General features: G+C 38.6%; 1 protein-coding gene across 14 annotated transcripts in view; it reads right to left on the reverse strand.

The window, feature by feature from the left end:
* SRPK1 (SRSF protein kinase 1) overlaps positions 1-19,853 on the reverse strand; it is a 56,174-nt gene that overhangs the window by 20,755 nt on the left and 15,566 nt on the right. For 8 of the 14 annotated variants that reach the window (XR_014808985.1, XR_014808984.1, XR_014808983.1 and 5 more), the window contains 7 exon segments: positions 14,856-14,974; positions 12,826-12,934; positions 11,728-11,815; positions 10,494-10,581; positions 4,137-4,243; positions 2,636-2,801; positions 161-186 (listed from right to left, as the gene is read on the reverse strand). Coding sequence is in view for 10 of the 14 variants with exons in the window: in XM_021098048.2 (XP_020953707.1) it covers positions 161-186; positions 2,636-2,801; positions 4,137-4,243; positions 10,494-10,581; positions 11,728-11,815; positions 12,826-12,934; positions 14,856-14,974 (703 nt within the window). In the remaining 4 variants the exon portion in view is untranslated. 14 annotated transcript variants of the gene reach the window in all.

Below are 19,853 nucleotides of genomic sequence, written 5' to 3' on the forward strand. Positions count from 1 at the left end.
AACTTGTCGAAGATGCATGGAAATTTATTGGGGAAAATTACAGAAGCGCAGGAATATTTTTTCTTTGGTTTCCAAACTCTAAACAAACTGAACTGTAACAGACAAACACCTTCCCATTGCCCATAAATTAGAATTAAATACAGAAACACCACATACTTACTGGTTTAGGCTGGGGCGCAGTACTCACTGAAAAGAAAAGAAAAGCAAGTAAGAATCTTGGCATTTGGCAGACAATATAAATTAAGACACCCTACCAGAATGTCTTTCTTATATACAGTTTATATTGTAGAAAGAGCTACTATTTTTAAGCAATTTGGGTACAAGGAACATTATTCTTCTTAAAAAGAAAGAATAAACAACGCACAAAAAAAGTCAACAAAGTTTAAACTCTTTTCCAGATATCATCAATATATGCAAAGAACCAAGCCACATTTCTGATTTCCACTGTTAATGCCGCTAAAATCCCATTCCCACGTATTGATTAAAATAGAAAATGATAGGCAATCCCCACCCAGGACTAATTCTTCCCCTGGCACTTGGCAGTTTTAAAAAAAGAGAGTGGCATCAATAGCTACAGTGAGTTGTTACACAGTATGTTATGGATATTAGTTTAGCTTAGGTGAGAGAATCTTCAGGTCTTCCTTAACAAAAATTTTTTTAAACTGTGGTAAAAAAATCAAAATTTCCTTCTTGATCATTCTTAAGCATATAGTTTAGCAGTGTTAATTTCACAGTTGTGTAACATTTCCAGAACTCTTTCATTTTGCAAAAAAGAAACTCTATGTCCATTGAACAACTGCCTCTTTATCCCGCTCAGGCATAGTCTTCCTTTTTTTTTCTATTTCTACGATTTTTATTTTTTCTCCATTATATTTTTTACAGTGTTCTTTCAATTTTCTACTGTAGAGCATGGTGACCCAGTTACACATATATGTATACATTCTTTTTTCTCACATTATCATGCTCCATCATAAGTGACCAGACATAATCTACAGTGCTACACAGCAGGATCTCATTGCTAATCCCATAGTCTTCCTTTTTAAAGGAAGTCTATGGATAATTGATACTTCAAGCTTGAGGTTCAAGAGTTCCTCAATACAATTAAACTACTAAAATTAAAGTGTGAACTGCAAATGGAAAAAGGTCATCATAATAATAGTAGCCACCATTTACTTAGCACATCATGCTGTGTAGCATTACTAACTGCTTTCACATGAATTTTAATCCCAATAACTCCTGCATGAGGAAAAATGAAGTGAAGTCACTAGCCCAACCAGTGAAGTGAGGAATCAAAATAAGTTATATCTGGAGTTTGTTTTGTGGCTCAGCAGGTTAAGAACCCAACAGAGTATAAGGATTTGGGCTCAATCCCTGGTCTTGCTCAGGGGGTTAAGGATCCGGTACTGCTGCAACCTGTGGCATAGGTTGCAGATGTGGCTTAGATCTGGTGTTGTCTGTGACTTGACCCCTAGCCCAGGAACTTCCTTTTGCTGTGGGTGTGGCCATAAAAAGAAAACCAAAAAAAAAAAAAAAAAACAAAAAAAACAAAAACAAAACCCAAAATAAGTATGTCCACTACAGTATCTAAACCTGAGCCTTCTTTTTTCTCCCCCTACTTTTAGGGCCGCACCCACGACATATGAAAGTTCCCAGAATAGGGGTTGAATCGGAGCTACAGCTTCCAGCCTACGCCACAGCCACAACACTGCAGGATCCGAGCCTTGTCTATAACCCACACCACAGCTCAGAGCAATGCAGGATCACTGATCCACTAAGCAAGGCCAAGGATTGAACCTGTATCCTCATGGATACTAGTCGGGTTTGTTTCAGCTGCGCCACACCAGGAACTCCTTAAACCTAAGCTTTTAATAGCAATGTTATCTTGCCCCAGCACAAGGATCACTGATTCACACAGATGCACATGTGTGATCATAGTAAGAGGTAAATACATCAAAAAAGAGCACGAAGAGAGAAAAAAAAAAAAAAAAAACAAAAGATTTTAACAACATGAATCAGCTTTTATAATACACAACATATCTGTACTTAAAGACAGTCTTCTTCCCCTTTGGGAACAATACTGAGTATAAAAAAGCCTTCTGCGGAGTTCCTGTTGTGGCACAGTGGAAACGAATCTGATTAGGAACCATGAGGTTGCGGGTTTGATCCCTGGCTTTGCTCAAAGGGTTAAGTAAGGATTCGGTATTGCCGTAAGCTGTGGTGTAGGTCACAAATGCAGCTTGGATATGGCGTTGCTGTGGCTGTAGTGTAGGCCAGCAGCTGTAGCTCCGATTAGACCCCTAGCTCCATATGCTGTGGGTGTGGCCCTAAAAAGAAAAAAAAAAAAAAAAGCGTTCTGGGAATACATATAATATATATGTATAATTGATTCACTTTGCTGGATACCTGAAACTACCACAACTTTGTAAGGCAACTATATTCCATTAAAAAAAAAAAAAAACTTAATTAAAATAAAAAGCCTTTTGAAGGCTGGGGCTACTTCTTACACATACATACTTAACTGTATTTTATTGTTAAATAAATTAGTGGTGTTTTACTTAACTGTCAGGTAATAAAAACAGGAACTTTTTCTAACTTCTAATGAAAGCAAAGCCCCCCGCCCCGCCCCCAAATATACCTGCAGATCCAGAAGGTGGAGGTGCTCCAGATCGCTGCCATTCTGTTGCTTCTGCGGCCAGCCTCCGGATGTACTGCTCATTCACTGACAATAAGATGTTTTCTGGTTTAATGTCAGTGTGGATGATACGGCACTTGGTGTGTAAATAATCCAGACCCTGTAACACCTGAATAGGAATAGAGCAGTAGACTTGCAAAAACAGAATACAAGTTTTTCTGGAGAAGGAAGAAATCATAATACAATATTTAAAAAAATAAAAATATAAAAATGATATGGTAGTTTTCTACAGAGAAGGCATTTCTTTTTTAAAGACAAGAAACTTCCCCAGAAAGATTAACTGTAAACCATAAACAAAGGCAAAAGTTGATTTATAATAAACTAAGAAAATTCTACAAAGCTAATCCTATTTGGAGATATTCTTTAACCACGTACATTATAGATCTTGAGAATAAACAGCTGACATGTCCTTTAATTACTCAAATGTAGGTGTTGAAAGAGATTTGGGTCTTTATTTATTTTACATTTATGCACTATATATTTTAGCTATTTTATTTTATTTTTTGATCTTTTTGTCTTTTTTTTTTTTTTTTTTGGTCTTTTTGCCATTTCTTGGGCTGCTCCCGCAGCATATGGAGGTTCCCAGGCTAGGGATCTAATTGGAGCTGTAGCCGCTGGCCTACACCACAGCCACAGCAACGCAGGACCCGAGCCGCATCTGCAACCTACACCACAGCTCACGGCAACGCCGAATCCTTAACCCACTAAGTGAGGCCCTGGATCGAACCCACAACCTCACAGTTCCTAGTCAGATTCATTTCCGCTTCGCCATGATGGGAACTCCAGATTTGGGTCTTTAAATTCAAATTTCCTTGTTGATGAAGAACTAAGGTTTTCTGCTTCCTAGCTTGGTCTTCAGTCCAACAAAACACATTACCTAAACAAATTATTTGCCCTTGAAGTTTTACTATTTTTCTGATGGTAAACTTTTTTTACCGTTATATTGAAAGTGGTTTAGACTAGAAAAAATCCCCATGAATACTATATAAAGACGAAGAAATAATTTGACAGCACAACTCTCTATTAATATACAGTCAATTTTTGCTATCCAGAACTTTTGGATGAGGGCTCCAAATTTCCAAAATCAAGCATTCCACACAGCTTCCTATCTAAATAATCATTACAGAAGATGAATCTAGGAAAAAAGATTATGCTAAAACATTTAAAGACAGAATAAACACAATAAACCCTAGTAGGTGAATAAACAATTTCGGCAATTAAAAAAAATGAGTTTTAAAAATAAAAATTCTATTCACAATAGGAAACTCCTGACACTTTAAGAATCTAAAAAAACTACCACATACAAACTATCATGTATAAAAAAAAAAAATAAGCTACAAGGATATGCTGTACAACACAGGGAATATCACCAATATTTTATAATGACTATAAATGGAGTATAACCTTAAAAAAATTACCACATAGAAAATACTAAGATACATACTTGCTGAATAATTTTTTTGACACAAGGCAGAGGAAGCCCTTGATAATTGGACTTGATGATCCACTTGAGCAGATGATGGCCCAAAACTTCAAACACCATGCAGATATCTAGGAGTTTGTCAAGGAGGAAAAGGGAAACACAAGAAAGGGGGGGCAAGGCAAGCTGTGTTCCACTCCAAGGAAATTACTACGTATCCTTTCAGTATAAAGTTACATAGCTTGAATTTAGCTGTCAATATTCTGAAATTTCAAAGATTAATTAGTGCAACTATGCACATTAAAACACTCCGTGACAAAAACAAAAGTGAAACATACACATGCAATTACTGAAAGCACAAAGCTTTAAGTTTTTTATTAGTCTCTCCCTGATATCAAAACTAAGGTTCAAAGATGCAGTATGTATACACAGTGGAATATCACTCAGCCATATTTAAAAAGAATGAAATAATGCCACTTGTAGCAACATGGATGGACCCAGAAATTATACCAGGTGAAGTCAGACAGAAAGAAAAAGACATGTATCACTTATATATATGGAATCTAAAATACGGACACAAACCAACATATCTACAGAACAAAAACAGACTCAGAGATAAGGAGAACAGGCCTGTGGTTGCCAAGGAGGAGGGAGGGTAGGGTTGGGAAGGACTGAGAGTTAGGGATTAGAAAAGGAGAACTGTAATATATAGGATGGACAAACAACAAGGTTCTACTGTGTACCACAGGGAACTATATTCAATGTCCTATGATAAATCATAATGGATAAGAATACATATGTATAAATAACTGAGTCACTCCAGAATACAGGAGAAATAAACACAACACTATAAATCAACTATATGTCAATAAAATAAAAAAATTAAAAAAATACCCAAACCCCTAATGCCCAGGGTAACAACTCTCTCTCTCAAAAGTATCAAAACAAGGAAAAACAAATTCTGCTTTAAGTGTAGAAGATAGTATCAAAATGTAACCTAAAGAGGCAAATGCCGACATTAAAAAAAAAAAAGGAAACTGACTTGTTTTACTGTCCATAGTTTACAAAATCATCTTGATTCTACTGCCACCATGTGTTCTCTTGATGTATGAACACCTTAGTCACACCTAACAGGAATCCTAGTAGTGTGCTAAATAAGTACTGTACTGCAGGGGTTTAGTGGGAAGACAGCAGTATTTTGGATCTCTAAAAGTTTCTACATAAATTGGAAAGTCACATGTATGTCGTAACGATCTCATACTCAGACCCTCATTTTAAATAAGATTTTCCAGTAAAGGATAACCTAAACTCCTTGAAGAAATGGCCAATTCAGGGCAAAACTAGAATACTTTGGAAATACGTACCAGCCTTTTTTTTTTGGTCTTTTTGTCATTTCTTGGGCCGCTCCTGCAGGATATGGAGGTTCCCAGGCTAGGGGTCTAATCGGAGCTGTAGCCGCTGGCCTACATCAGAGCCACAGCGCCAGAGACACAGCAATGCAGGATCAGAGCCACGTCTGCGACCTACACCACAGCACACAGCAACGCCGGATCCTTAACCCACTGAGCGAGGCCAGGGATCAAACCCATAACCTCATGGTTCCTAGTTGGATTCGTTAACCACTGTGCCACGACGGGAACTGCAATATGGACCTGCTTAAAAATGCCACCAGCCCAAGTAAGAACATTTAAAGAGTTATGAATTATCTTATAAATTAAAAATAGAATGAGTCCAAATGGATACTAAAACAAGTGTGTGTCTGGGTAGGAAAATGTCTTCTTTGGAGAAAATGTCAACAAATAAATATACGAAGTATGACAAAAATAAAAAATCACTACTTTACAACATTATAGTAATAAATAACTGATTCAGTTAAGAGTCAATGAATACTAAAACTACTGAATGAAAATTACTGGGAAAAAGAGTTCCCATCGTGGCTCAGCAGAAATGAATCAGACTAGCACCCATGTGCAGGTTCAATCCCTGGCTTTGGTCAGTGGGTTAAGGATCTGGTGTTGCCATGAACTGTGGTATAGGTCGCAGATGTGGCTCTGACGTTGCTATGGCTGTGGCTGGGCACAGGCCAGGGACTACAGCTCCAATTCAACCCCTATCTTGGGAACCTCCATATGCTGTAGGTGTGGCCCTAAAAAGACAAAAAATAAAATAAAATAAAATTACTGGGAAAAAGAATTATCATGGCATCACACTACATTACAGACTGCTTTTAATTATAAAAGAAAAAAGGCACTTTTAAACAGGGAAATCTAAAAGACATTGCCTTAACCAAGTGATTGAACATATCACTACCCATGATAAACACAAATTCACATCATGTGCCTGCTGATGTAATATACTGAGAAAAATAAAACATCACCTATGTAGCATAACTTGACAAAAATGATTAACGAACTTCATCATGAGAAAATAATCAAATATTTTTTTCCAAAGACATACGTATGGCCAACAGGTACATGAAAAGGTTCAACATCACTAATCGTCAAGGAATTGCAAATCAAAATCACAATGACATACCACTTCACATTTGTTAGAACAGCTATTATAAAAAAGATAAGAGTTCCCCCTGTGGCACAATGGGATCAGTGGTGTCTTGGGAGTATTGGGATGGAGGTTCAATCCCCGGCCTGGCACAGAGGTTAAGGATCTAGTGTTGCTGGCATAGGATGCAGCTACGGCTAGAATTCAATTTCCGGTCCAGGAACTCCCATATGCTGCAAGTGTGGCCATTAAAAACAAATAAACACCAAAAAAAAAACCCCCCAAAACCTTATACTGTGTTGTATATCAATCATATCTCAACAAAACTGGGAGAAAAAAAAAAAAGAACAGACCCAAATTGAACTTCTGAGATGAAAAGCAGAATATGAGATGAAAAATACCCTTGATGGAATAAATGGCAGAATAGGCACTGTGCAGAACAAGATTAGTGAGATATATTCACAGAGAAAATATCCAAAATGAAATAAAGAAAATAATCCAAACAAATAAACCCACCCACCCACAAAACTAAGCTGCAGAAGAGAGAAGAAGAAGGGAACGAAGGTATCTGCTCCCTGAAATGGAATAACAAATCATAAAAGTGATGGCGATAATCAACTCGGTAGCAAAGTGTACATCTAGTGCTTAGATTCTGTTTGCCATTTCCTACTAAAAGGAACTAGGGCTTCTTAGAGAAATGGCTGACCCCAGGTTTGGGACAGGAAACGTGTAAGTTGAGCCTGGAACATCTTGATGTGTCAATTAAGGATCTGTTGAAGATCCTATGCTGTTCCTAATGGAAATAAGAATTTAAAAAAACTGAAAGAGGAGTTCCCGTCGTGGCGCAGTGGTTAACGAATCCGACTAGGAACCGTGAGGTTGCGGGTTCGGTCCCTGCCCCTGCTCAGTGGGTTAACGATCCGGCGTTGCCGTGAGCTGTGGTGTAGGTTGCAGACATGGCTCGGATCCCGCGTTGCTGTGGCTCTGGCGTAGGCCGGTGGCAACAGCTCCGATTCGACCCCTAGCCTGGGAACCTCCATATGCCGCGGGAGCGGCCCAAAGAAATAGCAAAAAGACAAAAAAAAAAAAAAAAAAAAAACTGAAAGAAAAAAAAGGTATAAAACATTTATTTGGAGCGACTAAAACACTGACTAGATATAGGGACTAAGAAACTGGTCTCTAATTTTTTAGAACTCCAGCTGTCCCTTCTTAAATAGCAGAATGAACCAATCTATGCTGAAGTCTACAGAACTAACTTTCTAGTTCAGGATCCTTGTGATACTTCAATATTGAGAAAGAACAGTGCTCCAAGAGAAGAAATGGTTTGCCCAGGTACAAAGAAAAATACAGATAAACACCCCACACAGGTATGCCTGTGTAAAAAGAGATGGGGGGCAGAAGAATAACATAATCCATTAAACCTTAAATCAGTGCTCTAAGCTTTAGCCTCTTCAATCTCTACAAGCAGCAAGTAATGCGGTAACCCAAACAGCTGGGAAATAAGTAGGAGGAAGGGCAAAGAGAAATGGCTAAGGATAAAGGAAGAAATGAGTAAAAAAGGAACTCAGTGGATAGAAACTACAGAGAAACCACCTGGTAATGTTTTAAAAAAATGTCTTGGTGAGTTCCTACTGTAACTCAGTGTGGGTTAGGAACCCAACTAGTGTCCATGTGGATGTGGGCTTGACCCCGGACCTCACTCAGTGGGTTAAGGATCTGATGTTGCTGCAAGCAGCAGTATAGGTCACAAATGTGGCTCAGATCTGGTGTTGCTGTGGCTGTGGTGTCAGCCGGCAACTGCAGCTCCAATTTGACCCTTAGCCTGGGAACTTTCACATGCCATGAATGTGGTCCTTAAAAATAAACAAATAAATAAAATAAAATTTTAAAAAGGAAAGAAAAACCTCTTAGAACGTTACATTCACATCAACTAGGATATTTTGATGCTTTTTTTTAAAAAGCCTTCTTGCTTAGGGTCAAATACAGGTACTGAGCATTATTGAGGAGACTAGAATATTCCTAGTTTTATTATAACCTTCCTAAATTTAGAGAGAAATTTGGCACAATGACCAACATTACAGAAATGACCAACATTACAGAACCTAATGGTCATCAAGGCATCCTGAATGTTTTCATTTCTTCATTAGCCTACTTAATCCTTTGAAAACGGACATACCACATACACACAGAGTATGTCATCTATGAAATGACCACCATATACAGAAAATGATGATTCATATGGGATGATTCTCGTAGCAGTTTTCCTTAGAGATTGGGGAGATATGATTTGTACTTCACTAAAGAAAAAACCAACAGCTAACTTCATAATAATAGATATAATCTACATGTTATCACTGATTCATTCTCTCTCCTTGATTCTCTGTTCAAATCTCTAACCACAGTCCACATGAAATTACAGTCTTACATATAGCCCACCTCCTTAAAAAAAAAGATGACCAATGTAGTCCCCTGGTGGCTCAGCAGGTTAAGGATTTGGCATTGGCACTGTCACTGCTGTGGTGCAGGTTTGATCCCTGGCCCAGGAACTTCCGCATGCCAGGGAGTAGCCAAACCAAACAAACAAACAACCACCTCCCCCACCCCCTCAATGATCATCACCAGCAATTAGGAATGTATGTTAAGAGAAAACTAAACATGCAGAGAAAGTAGAATGACATATGAAATGCCTTTCCTTATACATTTTAAAACAGTTTATAAACTCCAATCCAAGTGAGATTCTTCTTCATCTTTTATTCTGAAAAATCTGATAGGTTTTTTTTTTTTTTTTTGTCTTTTTGCCATTTCTTGGGCCACTCCTGTGGCATATGGAGGTTCCCAGGCTAGGGGTCTAATCAGAGCTATAGCCACTGGCCTACACCAGAGCCACAGCAACGTGGGATCCGAGCCGCGTCTGCAACCTATACCACAGCTCACGGCAATGCCAGATCCTTAAACCACTGAGCAAGGCCAGGGATCGAACCGCAACCTCATGGTTCCTAGTCGGATTTGTTAACCACTGCGCCACAACAGGAACTCTCTGATAGGTCTTTATAAGCATGCCTGTTGCAACTACCTTTCAATTAGCTCACTGCATGTCATTCTAATATTAACTTGTGGGGAAAGGAAAAAAAAAAAAAAAAAAAAAGCTAACATTCCTTCCAACTTTAAAATTCTAAAAATTCCACATCAGGAGTTCCTGATGTGGCACAGTGGAAACGAATCCAACTAGTATCCATGAGGATGCGGGTTCGATCCCCAGCCTCACTCAGTGGGTTGGGGATCTGGCGTTGCTGTGGCTATGGTGTCAGCTGGCAGCTGTAGCTCTGATTCGAACCCTAGCCTGGGAATTTCCTTATGCCATGGGTATGGCCCTAAAAAGCAAAACAAACAAAACGCCATAAAAATTCCAGGTAAAAACATACAATAACTGTTTGCATTACAACAGAATATGAACAATCGTACTTGTTTAGATTCTAAGCATAACCTATACTCATGGCCTCTTCAATGTTGAGATAGTAAATGCATTAAATTCTTATATACCCAGTATTTATCATGAAAAATTAATCCCATTAATGTTTCTGTGCTAATTGCTAAGAACTGTAGAAACTTTACTTAATACAAGGCTATTTTCTAAAAACACTTCTTTTGACTTTGGCTTTAATTTGCCTAAAAAGGAGAAGTATAAAGCAATATTAGCCTGAAAAAAAATCACAACATACAAAGATAGGCATGATTTACATGAGTTTAAAAGTTTACAATAAAATAATCGGATTATAATTTGTTTTGAAAGCAGAAATCAATGCTATCTGCACAAATCTTGTTCCTTTCTTTGGGATAAAGTTATTTCATGATTTGTTTTCAAATATATTCTAAAAAGGATACGTGTTCCATTAACTCCTGATATTTTAAAATCATCTAGTAGTTGAACAACCATTTCTCTATTTGGATCATTAGGATCTGAATTGCGAACCTACAAACAGAGAAGAGGTGATATTTAGCAAAAGGAAAGCATAAAAAGAAACCAAAAAACAACAAAGGGTCACTCCAAGAAAGAGCTCATACCAATCTATGAGAAAAACATACAAAATTTTAATAGCTCAAGTAGAGAAAGAACTTACTATTACAGCAGTTCACAAAAGAAAATACAACCAACAATGACTATTCCAATTCCACCATTTTGCTATTCAAAGTCCAGCTCCCAAATTAACTGCTAGTTACCGGGCCAGGAGAAATAATTCCTTTTGGAGTTCCCGACGTGGCGCAGAGGTTAACGAATCCGACTAGGAGCCATGAGGTTGCGGGTTCGGTCCCTGCCCTTGCTCAGTGGGTTAACGATCCGGCGTTGCCATGAGCTGTGGTGTAGGCTGCAGACGCGGCTCGGATCCCGAGTTGCTGTGGCTCTGGCGTAGGCCGGTGGCTACAGCTCCGATTCAACCAATAGCCTGGGAACCTCCAAATGCCGCGGGAACGGCCCAAGAAATAGCAACAACAACAACAACAAAAGACAAAAAGAAAAAAAAAAAAAAAAAAAAAAAAAGAAATAATTCCTTTTGTAGGATGCAAGTCAACTAAAGCAACTAACCACATTGTTTATTCAGCCTTCATTTTTTTCACAGAAAAACTTTCTCAGGGAAGGAAGCAGTTCACTGATTTACTTTTGGGCCTGAGCTCCTTATTTTGTCACAGACTAGCACTCTGAAAAGTACTTCCCAGGACCTCTCCTGGTTCAACAGCCTCACTTAATAAATGAAAAATCCAAGGCTCAGAAGAAATGAGTAATGATGAGGACATACTGGGAGAGTGATGGTCCTAAAACTCATGTTTTCTAACTTTGAGTTTAAGCTCCTTTCGCTACACTGACATTTCCTAATTTATAACAAAATCGAAAATAAGTTTTTGATACATTTTACCAAAGTCTCCAGATACTAAAGAGAATACAGTGCTTATTTTTATCTTACATATTTTTACTACATTTTAAAACAAATACTGTCTTCTTTTAAGGATATTGGAGCTTTACAGTAAATACCAGCCATGCAAGAGTATACACTTGGTGTGTCTCAACTGAAAAGACAATGCTTTTTTAATAAAACTTTGCAGCTCATAATCAAATACTTACGGATTTTAGCAACCGGATTTCATCGAGTGCTGTTTCAGTATAATGTTCAGCACTTTTAACGACTTTCATTGCCACAAATTTCTTCCCCCTAAGAAACAAACACAGGCAATTAAGACTAAATGTCCTACCCCTACTTAGGAAGCTAAGATTTAACTGTAACTGGGAAATGGTGACAAAACTACAAATGTTGATTTCATTTTGTCCTGTGCTCAGATACAAACTTCTACTTCAATGGGGCTGTCTATATCTGTTAGCGGCACTAACTGGCCAAATTTAACTTACAAAAAGAAAAAAAATCTGTTCTAGGATAATGTCAGACACCAAACATTTTCTCTAAGTTAAAATCTACCCCTCCGAATGTCTCTGTGAATCAAAGTAAAACCATGAAATAGAGATAAAAGGGAAAACTCCATCAAACTAAAAGTATCCAGGGTAAAGGGAAAAGGTTATGATGGAACACTTAATGTAAGAAAAAAGAATGCATACATGTATATGTAACTGGGTCACCATGCTGTACAGTAGAAAAATATATATATATATAAATGATTAAAAAAGAGAACAAACAAAACAAAAAAAGAAAAGGTTAAATGCTATTAACACTTTCCTCTAAGAAGCCAGAATACATGGGTGAAAAACTGTTTATAACCTAAGTGCACAGACAGCAATTGCTGTCTCATCAAAGATACTTTTAGGTAAACACCCAATGTTAACTGCCTGCGGTTTTTACATAGAGAGGTTTTAGATTGTATGGCTGAGCAAATCTGTCAGCAAAAGAAACCACACACACAAAAATAATTTCACATAGGTGAAACTAAAGGACACAATAAAAAAATTTTACTCTACTCCTTCCTGTGAGAAAAACTGAAAGGTTACATCCCATACTTCGAATTTGGGAGCTTCAAGCACCTTACTGATACTAATTTAATCAATCTTGTTTCTCTAAGGTGCTTCAGAGTGAAGTCATTTGGCCAAGAACATAAAGATTATCAACAGTTAAGATTCTGATTAAGAAATTAGTCTAGAGTTAGCCTGAAGGTGGAAAACCAGGCAAAACATTTAAAAACGACCTAATTCACTTGCAGGACCATTAAAACTTACTGAATATCCCATGATAACCATACTGTTGAAAAGTGTCCCCAGCCCAATTTTCGGATCACATGATATCTCCCATTGAATAGATCTCCGATTTTCACAAGATGGTAGCCTCCTGGAAGAACAACAGGAAGGAAACAGTCACTTTACGTAAGAAAGGATATCTTACAACCCATTTTTCAACATCAATACACCTTTTATCAAATACATTTTTTTGGGGGGGCCACACCTGGGCATATGGAAGTTTCTAGGCTAGGGGCTGAATAGGAGCTGCAGCTAAGGCCTACGAAATTGTGCCTATGCCACAGCCATAGCCACACCAGATCCTTAACCCACTGATAGAGGGCAAGGATGGAACCTGCATCCTCACTGACACTATGTCAGATTCTGAGCCACAATAGGAACTCCCAAATTGGTTTCTTCTAATACAGTCAATTCAACAAAGGACAATTTTAAGTCAGCCACACACTAGTGTTGAGCTCATGCTACAAAAAAGTATCTTAGAGAATAAGAGTAATGATTAATAAGAGTGAGCAAGTGATGCTTTAGTTACCTAAAAAAATAAAGTCAGCCCCAAACAAGAGTAAGGTTATGTATCACACCATTCTTGCCCCTCAATAATTCAACAGATTTATCTAAACTATAAAATCCATTTACGGTTGTAGTCTCAGAATTAAAAAAAAACTTTTTTGGCTGCAGCATGCTGCAACTTGATGTGGGATCTCAGTTCCCAGACCAGGGATTGAACCCAGGCCACAGAGGTGAAAACAGAGCCCTAACCACAAGACCACCAGGGAACTCCCTCGGGATATTTTTTAGGAGAGAAATTAATGAGTTCTATTTACTTAACTTAAAATAAAAAAAGGAACTGCTTTTCTAAAACACAATAATACAACAGAAAAAAACCAGGAAGGCCTAAAGAGGCTGCCAACAGTGGCAGGAATCAAGGGATTTTAACATCTCTGCTGCTAAGAACAACCAGGTTCTCCTCGATGGTAATATACACTCTGTTTTAAGAGCTACCCAAGAATACTGGAAAGTTTCATAAGGAAACATATCAGGTAATCTTCTAAAACAGTTTAAGTATCTGTTAATTCCAGTTAACATATGTTAGCAATCAACACTTTAAGAAAAAAATAATGAAAAAGCAAGTGTTTTCCAAGTCTGTATATCCAATCTTATCGCTGGTTACTTCTGGATGACAGCACTACAGATAGCCTTTATTTTCTTTTTGTTGAATACATTTTTGAAATTTCTAAGGTAAATATGCACTACCATATTTAAGGAGAAAAGGAATAGAAACAGATTTAATATAAAACAAAGTTTTAATTACTAAAAGGGAATACTAATTCCTGTACTTAGAGAAAAGCATTAAAACTGTTTATGCTGGGAATTCCTGCTGTGGCACAGTGGAAACGAATCCAACTAGGAACCATGAGGTTGCAGGTTCCATCCCTGGCCTCGCTCAGTGGGTTAAGGATCCAGTGTTGCCATAAGCTGTGGTGTAGGTTGCAGACAAGGTCCAGATCCTGTGTTGCTGTGGCTGTTGTGCAGGCCAGCAGCTGTACCTCTGATTTGACACCTAGCCTAGGAACCTCCATACGCTATGGGTGCAGCCCTAAAAATGCAAAAACAATAACAGAAAAACAAAAAAAACCCCAATCAACCAAACAAAAAAAAAAAAACCCCCTGTTTATGCCTGAGTTCCTGTTGTGGCTCAGGGGGTTAAGAACCCAACACAGTGTCCATGAGGATGTGGGTTTGATGCTTGGCCTTACCCAGTGGGTTATGGATCTGGTGTTGCCATGGGTAGGCTGCAGATGTGGCTCGGATCTGGTGTTGCTGTGGCTGTGGTAGAGGCTGGTAGCTGCAGCTCCAATTTGACCCCTAGTCCAGGAACTTCCAAATGCCATGGGGACAGGTGTAGGGAGGTGGGGTTGGGGGAACCAGACACACTGTTTATGCTAACACTAAAGTCAAATGAAAAACTGCAGTAAATGGATCACGTCTTAGTATCTCCTCACAGAAAACCTTACCTTTACAGTAATCATTGGGATCTTCCTGCTCATCATCATCAGATCCCAGAATCTCCTCTTCCTGCTCTGGTAGATCACTTTCAGAGTGGGGAGCAGAGCCTCGGTGCTGAGTTTCAGATCTAAGAAATAATACAAATATGTTTATCCTATATGAACAGAAGAAAGTAACACCAATTAATAGATAATATAGAGTGTTACCTAGGTGGTAGCCTAGGGAAACATTAGTTATTTTACTAGTTTTTTTTTCTTTTTTTGGGGGGGGGGCCGTAAGTGCATCATATGGAAGTTCCCAGGCTAGGGGGTAGAACTGGAGCTGCAACTGCTGGCCTACACCACAGCTCACAGCAGCACTGGATCCTTAAACCACTGATTAAGACCAAGGATCGAACCTGTGTCCTCACAGATACTAGTCAGGTTCGTTACTGCTGACCCACGATAAGAACTCTTGTGGAGTATTTTTGGATATTCTTTATTTCTTGCTATTTATTTTTTTGTCTTTTGTCTTTTCAGGGCCCCTCCCGCAGCATATGGAGATTCCCAGGCTAGGGGTCTAATCAGAGCTACAGCTGCCGGCCTACACCACAGCCACAGCAATGTGAGATCTGAGCCTCGTCTTCGACCTATACCACAGCTCACGGCACCGCCAGATCCTTAACCCACTGAGCGAGGCCAGGGATCTACCCCGAAACCTCATGGTTCCTAGTCGGATTCGTTTCTGCTGCACCACGACAGGAACTCTGGATATTCTTTATTCTGTATTTACAAACATTTTCCCCTACTTATAAAAATAACATGTTAGAAGTTTCCATCGTGGTGCAGCAGAAATGCATCTGACTGGTTCCCATAAGGAAGCAGGTTCAATCCCTGGCCTTGCTCAGTGGGTTAAGGATGCAGCATTACTGTGAGCTGTGGCTTCACAGCTTCAGCTGTGGCTTCAGCTCCGATCTGACCCCTGTCCTGGGAAACTCCATATGCTGCAGGTGTGGCCCTAAAAGAAAAAAAAAAAAAAAAGTTAAGTGTAGGAAATTTTGAAAATAATTTTTTTGTTTTAAAATACCTCTACTCTGGAGTTCCCTTTGTGGTTCAGCAGGTTAAGAATCTGGCTAGTTTCCAAGAGGATTCAGTTTCCAAAAGCAGTAGTCAATAAAAAACAAAAAAACAAGAGGATTCAGTTTCCAAGAGGGTTCAATCCCTGGCCTTATTCAGTGGATTATGGATCTGGCATTGCCATGACCTGTGATGTAGGTTGCAGACGAGGCTCGGATCTGGCATTGCTGTGGCTGTGATGCAGGCTGGCAGCTAGGGCTCCAATTCAACCCCTAACCTGGGAACTTCCATATGCCACAAGTGCGGCCCTAAAAAATAAATAAATAAAATACCTCTACTCTGAACATATTAACACTCTAGACTATTTCCTCTCTGGTCTGTGCTCATGAAGGTGGGATTACACATATGGCTTTTCTGAAACAGTTGGAATGAATTACAATCTCCGGCCACGTGTGGTCTTCCAGTATTAAATATTACTAAATTCACAAAACTTAGCTAATTTGACAGGAAAAAATGTTATCTCACTTTATAATGCATTAAAAACTTTTAAATTAGTTCCTTTCTCTACAGGCCATCACTTAGTTAAAAAAAAAATTCTGAGCACTGAGAAATTCAGTAGACAGAAACTTGCCTTTGCACTCAGGTTCAGACACTTGAAGCTGCCTCCTTCATAAAGCTTTAAACAAAAAAAGCAGGGTTACACAGAACTCAGTAGTTGTAGGAAAAGGAATTTTAATTCCTATTTTTCAGTATTTTATTTGCATTTTCATCAACTTGTTTCAGATTTTTTTTTGGATTTTTTTTTTTTTTTTTTTTTTTTTTAAAGATTGCACCTGCAGCATTTGAGGTTCCTGGGCTAGGGGTCGAAATGGAGCTGCTGCTACTGGCCTATGACACAGCCACAGCAATGCCAGATTCAAGCCACCATCTGTGCCCTATGCCACAGCTTGCAGCAACACTGGATCCCTCACCCCTTGAACAAGGCCACGGATCAAACCTGTGTCCTCAGAGACACTATGTTGGGTTCCTAAAACCCGCTGAGTCACAATAGGAACTCCCCAGGTTTGTTTGTTTTTCAAAGATTCAACTTAACAAAAAATGTTACAGCAAAACCAGTTACATGGGCTATTGAGACATAAGATATACCTTGTTAAGCATGACTTATGATTCAAATTTAGATTTCTGGTCCCCCCCCCCCTTTTTTTGGTCTTTTTGCTATTTCTTTGGGCCGCTTCCGAGGCACATGGAGGTTCCCAAGCTAGGGGTCGAATCGGAGCTGTAGCCGCTGGCCTAAGCCAGAGCCACAGCAACACGGGATCCGAGCCGCAACCTACACCACAGCTCACAGCAACGCCGGATCGTTAACCCACTGAGCAAGGGCAGGGACCGAACCCGCAACCTCATGGTTCCTAGTCGGATTCGTTAACCACTGCGCCGCGACGGGAACTCCTCCGGTTGCCATTTTAACCTGCCTCAATTCTCAGTACTTTTTTGTTCCCCAGAGGATACAAAAGCGGCTACAAAACTGCATAATTCAATGTGTTCATTACTAGTGAAAACAAGTCTTTGGAAAATGTATTTAGTATAGGACTGCTTGGTCTAATTTCCTAAGTGGGAATAATGAGTCCAAATGAACATTTCCAAATTTATGATTAAGACAGGTTTCTAAAACAAATTCTCTGATTTCAAACGTGTTGCCTTTTACAATTAAAATTCGATAAGAACTGCAATTGTGAAAATTTTGAAAAGCAGAAAGATAAAAGGAGCAAAAACCAGACATGAAAATGTTGGATTATTACAATTCCATAAGCACTATGGGAGAAGAAAAGTTAAAAATTAAATTTTTAGAGATTCAAAACATTTTTGGAAGAACATAATTTTTGAAGATTTGTTTTTAGTTATAAAACTTAATATTATTAAGTATCATTCCCAGGTCAAGGATTCAAAACTGAATTATAAATTCCAAGTCACAATGTAAATTATAAGTGTCTATTCTGACCATGGCTGGTACAGAAGGAAAGCTCATCTTATTCTAACTCAATAGAGAAATAGATCAACTAAGTGGAAAAAACTTTAACTTTTAAACTTCATTTTAAAACGTACTTAATTTATATTTAAGTATTAATTTTAAGTATATTCATAATGTCTTCAGTGTTCTGTCATCTTCTTGTTGGATGTCCTCTTTCCTCAATCTCATAGTTCTCTTCTATTGATTTACTCCATTTTCATAGTGCATATTTATCAGTAACTTCTGGAGCATCAGTGCATGGTAGGTACATTTATTAAGATCCCCTATATCTTTATTTTATCCCATCCTTGACTGCCAGTCTGGGTAAATGGCTCAGTCCCTCAATGTCTTCTGTGCCTTGAAATAAGGCTTGTTTTTCTCCCTAGAAGGTGTTTTTTTGTTTTAAAGGAACTTCTCTTGAATTCCCACATTCTGGAATTTTCAGAATTTTTTTTAAGACTCTACCTTGCTAGGAATTCCCGTCATGGTGTAGTGGTTACCGAATCCGACTAGGAACCATGAGGTTGTGGCTTTGATCCCTGGCCTTGCTCAGTGGATTAAGGATCCGGCGTTGCTGTGAGCTGTGGTGTAGGTTGCAGATGTGGCTCGGATCCAGTGTTGCTGTGGCTGTGGTGTAGGCCAGTGGCTATAGTTCTGATTAGACTCCTTGCCTGGGAACCTCCAAATGCCTCGGGAGCAGCCCTAGAAAAGGTAAAAAGACAAAAAACACACAAACAAAAAAAACCCCCCAAAACTCTACCTTGCTAAATACTTTCTATGTACATGCAAACTAGAGATTTATTCAGTTGAGAAAATTTCCTACACGTCACTGAAAATTCAATCCTCTTCATATTGTCTACTCTAGAACTGACCCCTCCCCCCATACTAGGTCCACTGGCCTACTCTCTAGATTTATCTTCCTAACTTGCGTTGTCTTTTAAGTTTCTACTGTTATTTCCCATACCTTTTTTTTTTTTTGGCTTTGAACGTTCCTTTCTTAGACCTCTGCATTATTTCGATGATGTACTACCTTCTTTTAAGGACACCATTTATAGTTTTAAGTTTCCTTTTGATTGTTGCATCGTCTTGGCTTTCTCTAACTGCCCATTTTACTAATGCCACGCTTTTACACATTATGTCCATCAATGAACATCAGACAAATGAAAAATGTCTGTCAGAAAAAGACAAAAACCAAAAACCAAAAAAAAAAAAAAAAAAAAAAGGAAGAAATTTTGAGAAAAAAGTCACTATTAGTGAGGGTAAGATGATGACATGCTAGCACAAGGTGACAAAAAATAGCCCTAATTTACCTGAATCTACGTGGTCCTTGAGTTTCTGCTGGTGAATAGCTAAGTTGGGACAGCAAAGTCCCATCAAAGTCCTATCTCAATGTCTCTCAGGGAGCCACATGTTCTGTAACGTCAGGCTATGAGAAAGGCTATAAAGAAAAATTAAGTAGGGTAAGAGGACAGAGTATGTTAACACAATTTTAAACAGGGTTGTGACACATGAGTTAAAGAGGTGAGAGTGCTAGAATTTTATCTGGAATGAATCAAAAATAAAACTGAAAGTCATGAGGAAGAACTTATTTGAAAGTGATATGTTTGGGTCTTAGAAATAAATTTTTAACTCTGGCTTCAAAAGACCAACTAAAATCTGGCTGGAAAAAACATCTTAGAAACTATAGTTTACTTAACATGTAAACTTCAGTCTTCTACTTCTTTCTGCCTTGGGAAATGAAGAACTGTTCTAATCACAGAACTATCTTCTAGAGACTGTGTTACGGGTTGTGTCCCCCACAAAACATACATTGGAGTCCTAACCTCCAGTATTTCAGAATGTGACTATTTGGAGATAGGATCTTCATAGAGGTAATCAAGCTACGATGAGGTCATTAGGATGAGCCCTAACCCAATATGACTAGTGTCTTTTTTTTTTTTTTT

The sequence above is a fragment of the Sus scrofa genome, chromosome 7 (genome assembly GCF_054392235.1).
Source record: "Sus scrofa isolate SSC_HxYL_T2T_F1_AM1 chromosome 7, Sscrofa_HxYL_maternal_Yorkshire_Landrace_v2.0, whole genome shotgun sequence".
NCBI lineage: Eukaryota > Metazoa > Chordata > Mammalia > Artiodactyla > Suidae > Sus > Sus scrofa.